General features: G+C 34.6%; 1 protein-coding gene across 2 annotated transcripts; it reads right to left on the bottom strand.

Annotated features, from left to right (window-relative positions):
• Nucleotides 1–332: 332 nt before the first annotated feature.
• LOC111876278 (probable carbohydrate esterase At4g34215) lies at nucleotides 333–1679 on the bottom strand. Of its 2 annotated transcripts, none has more exons than XM_042898039.1 (2): nucleotides 1094–1679; nucleotides 333–759 (listed from the first exon to the last, which is right to left on the bottom strand). In XM_042898039.1, the coding sequence occupies exons 1-2, from the start codon at nucleotides 1631–1633 to the stop codon at nucleotides 460–462; spliced, it is 840 nt and encodes a 279-aa protein (XP_042753973.1). In that variant the 5' UTR covers nucleotides 1634–1679; the 3' UTR covers nucleotides 333–459. The 2 variants fall into 2 exon arrangements, with proteins under 2 accessions (XP_042753973.1, XP_023728601.1); XM_023872833.2 differs by having other exon boundaries at nucleotides 1052–1679.
• Between the last annotated feature and the right edge of the window lie 1866 nt (nucleotides 1680–3545).

Below are 3545 nucleotides of genomic sequence, written 5' to 3' on the forward strand. Positions count from 1 at the left end.
ATTGCGATGGGATTAAGCAATAAAAAATAAACAACCTATTTTTTTCCTATCCAAACACCCCCTTAATTTTCCGGTGATTAATTTTAGTGTGAGATTTTTCTACTCGGAATTAGTTCATTAGTAAATTTTTTGTCATTAACAAAGTACTCTACATCATCAGGTGGCTTAATCTCCTTAATTCCTATATGATATACCCAAGTTCAAATCATGACGTTTCAATAAAAAAAAAATAACCAGAAGCTAGGGGTAATATTGCAGCGTAACATCAGTACTTGGAAAACAAAACAAGACAAAACGTCTCTATATCTTATACTCCTTTAAGAAAAGCATCCTAGGTTTAAGCCACAAGACCCATATATTAATAAAATCGTTTGTAAAAAGCTTTTTCCGTGCAATTGAATGCATTGCATGCTTTCATGAATGGATCATATTCCCTTTACAATTAATTAACAAGTAAAATTAAAAGAACAGTCTCGAGCCTAAGAAATTAGCGAATAACCCAGAAAAAAGAATCTTTGGGAAGATTGTTAATCTTGAAACATGACCACTCGTGAGAGCAAGAGCGGAAGGCCGTGTTTGAAGGAAAGCGTCGGCTAACATGTGGCCAAGAGAGACCTGAGATGGTGTGGTGAGGTGCAACCCATCTGGTTCCAGGCTCAGACCCTTTGCATCAACGGTTCGTAGGTTCACCAGGTCCATTCCTAGTTGCCCTTCTCTCACCATCTCTACGTATTCTCCTTCCCCAGATGCCAATGCTACCTGCATACCATGCCCGTTTAATTAAAACATGTACGAGTAACATTTTTTTAGATAAGCCATAAAAACCATACAACCTTTTTGCAAGACTATAACAATATAATCACTTTAATTTTTAGGTAAAAGGCTATAAGAATGTAATGATATTTGTATCATTTCTTTAAAATATAACAGATTTTTATATTTTATTTGTTATTATATTGAAATGGACATATATATGAAAAAAAAAATGTTAGGGTTGCATTGAAATTAGTTAGTACATGCGTGAAATGATTTCTCATAAAAAAAAAAAAACCTGAATTATAGGAAGCACCGGCAAAAGGAGATCGGCACGCACATGAAGGTAAAAATTTTGCAGCCTTGTCTTATACGACTCCGCATCTTCTCGGTTCACCGTGTCACTCTCCCCTTGAAACCAAAGCAACCCTCGGATGGTGCCTCCACCCTCTAACGCCGCCTCCGCCCGCCGTATCAGCTGCTTGTAAAGCTCCCCGCCACGTGCCCATTGGCTAATATTAGTCCCTCCGACTGCGCAAGGAACCAAACCCACCACCCCAACGGTCGAATCCTTTCCCAACAACGAACTCGCAAAGGCCATCCCAGGCCCAACGCCGCATGCTTTGGCGGTGTCAATGTCTCGGTGAAGAGGCTCCGTGGCTAGTTGCCAGTTGAGGTCGGCACTGAGACGGAGGATAGCGAGATTAGGGTAAGATTCCGGTGGAATGTAGTTGTCCCAGGTGTCGTTCACGACGCCACCTCTGCCTGACATGTTGCTTTGGCCGGCCAAGATGAAAATGCTCTTGCCAGCGGCGGCGATAACTACCGGAACGGCGGAGGAGATCCATAGAATAGCGTAGGAGAGATACAATAGTAGCATATCTCTATTGGCTGTGGGTGTGTACGTGGGGTATAGCACGTAGTGTGTCTTTTGGTTCTTTTTTTCTTAAAGCGATAAATCAAAGAAATGCATTAGAATATAATTTGCCCGACTTCAAAGCAAAGATTATTCCCCCCCGTTTAATTTATGATTTTATCTGTAAAAAACTTTTGTCACATTTGCTAATTGCTTGTTAATTACTAAGATTATACCAAACGGGTAACAATTTATAAAAAGTGGAGTTAGTTTTGAGTCCTTGAGAGAGGATCATAAACTCATAATCGTGTTCTTTGAAAACGGCGACACAACTGTTTTCGGATGAATTCATATAATTGTGATTTGTGAGTTCTTAGACGTATTTATATATATTTATATAGCTAGGTATGAAATCTATGGATTACATGTATTTATCTAAAAAAAATTAAATATAAAATTCTAAATATTTAAAAAGTTTGAATTTATAAGAAAAATATTGAATTATAAAAATCAAAGTGTTTTTTTTTTTAAAATTTTAAAAAATAATTTAGATAAATAAATAAAAAAATTTAATAAACTTTAATTTAGTAATTTTTAAATTAAAAGAAAAGTTCATTAAGAAAATTAATATGCATTTAAACACTTTGTGGAATTAATAAAATAGAAAAACCATAAAATGACATCTGGAGTAAAAATTAATTCAAAATAACCATAAAATGATATTTGACAAATTGAATGAGAATGTGACAAATGGCAAAAAAAACATTTATTTATTAGAGTAGATTTAAACACTTTGTGGAAGTAATAAAATATAAAAAACATAAACTGACATGTGGGATAAAAATTAATTTAAAATAACCATAAAATAACATTTGACAAATTGAATAAGATTATGACAAATGACAAAAAAAACCTTCATTTATTAGAGTAGATTGTGAATATGATAACAAATTAACAAGTCATTTATGATGATCCTAAAGTAGGCTACTATAATCGGTTTTCTCAATACATAAATAAAACATATCATTTCCATTAATGGTGTGTTAATACCGCAATATAACCATAAAATATTGATAAAAAACAAGACAAATCTAATCACAGTTGGCAAATGCCCTATTATATAGACACCATTCTATCATAACATATGCCATTCTAGCTTTATTTTTTTCATCATTATCATATGATAATCATTTCAAAATATAATGACATGTGAAATTTAGAATCGAAAAATTAAATATCCTTATACTTTTTGTTCATACTTATCTTTATACTCCTATTAAACAATTTTTAGTATATCTCACATCGGTACGACACGGTCTTATAAATGACTATATATGTTGGAGCCTCCCTTCTCTCCACAAGGGCTCTTTTGGAGAGACAATCTTAGGCTCCACATATATTTACATGGTATCAGAGCCGGCGTTCCGCACCCCCGTGGCTCAACACATCCCAGTCTATCCTCATCGAATCTCTGACTCTAACGGGTAGTGCTAGTGTATCTCACATCGGCGTGACACGGTCTTATAAGTGGCTATATATGTTGGAGTTTCCCTACTCTCCACAATGACTCTTTTGGAGATACAATCTTAGGTTCCATATATATTTACAACAATGACATGGAATCCATTAATTTTCTCTTAATCTTCTTTCTTAATTTTGACACTTACATTAATCTAGTGAGTAGGAAGATTAGTAGGAACAAAAGGTAAGAGGATATCTGATTTCTCGAATTGCAGGTAGACCTTTACGCATTGTGATTTCATCATTCGGGTTATGATTTCGTCATTTGAACTACGATTTCATCAAAAAAAAATAACTTTTTTCCATTTTGGCATATGATAAAATCGCAAATGGCATTTGGTCGTGATTTCCTTTAACTACATCTATGATTTCCTCTCCTCAATCTCATCTACGATTTCTTAACCTCAAGTGAGAT

The sequence above is a fragment of the Lactuca sativa genome, chromosome 1, assembly GCF_002870075.4.
Source record: "Lactuca sativa cultivar Salinas chromosome 1, Lsat_Salinas_v11, whole genome shotgun sequence".
NCBI lineage: Eukaryota > Viridiplantae > Streptophyta > Magnoliopsida > Asterales > Asteraceae > Lactuca > Lactuca sativa.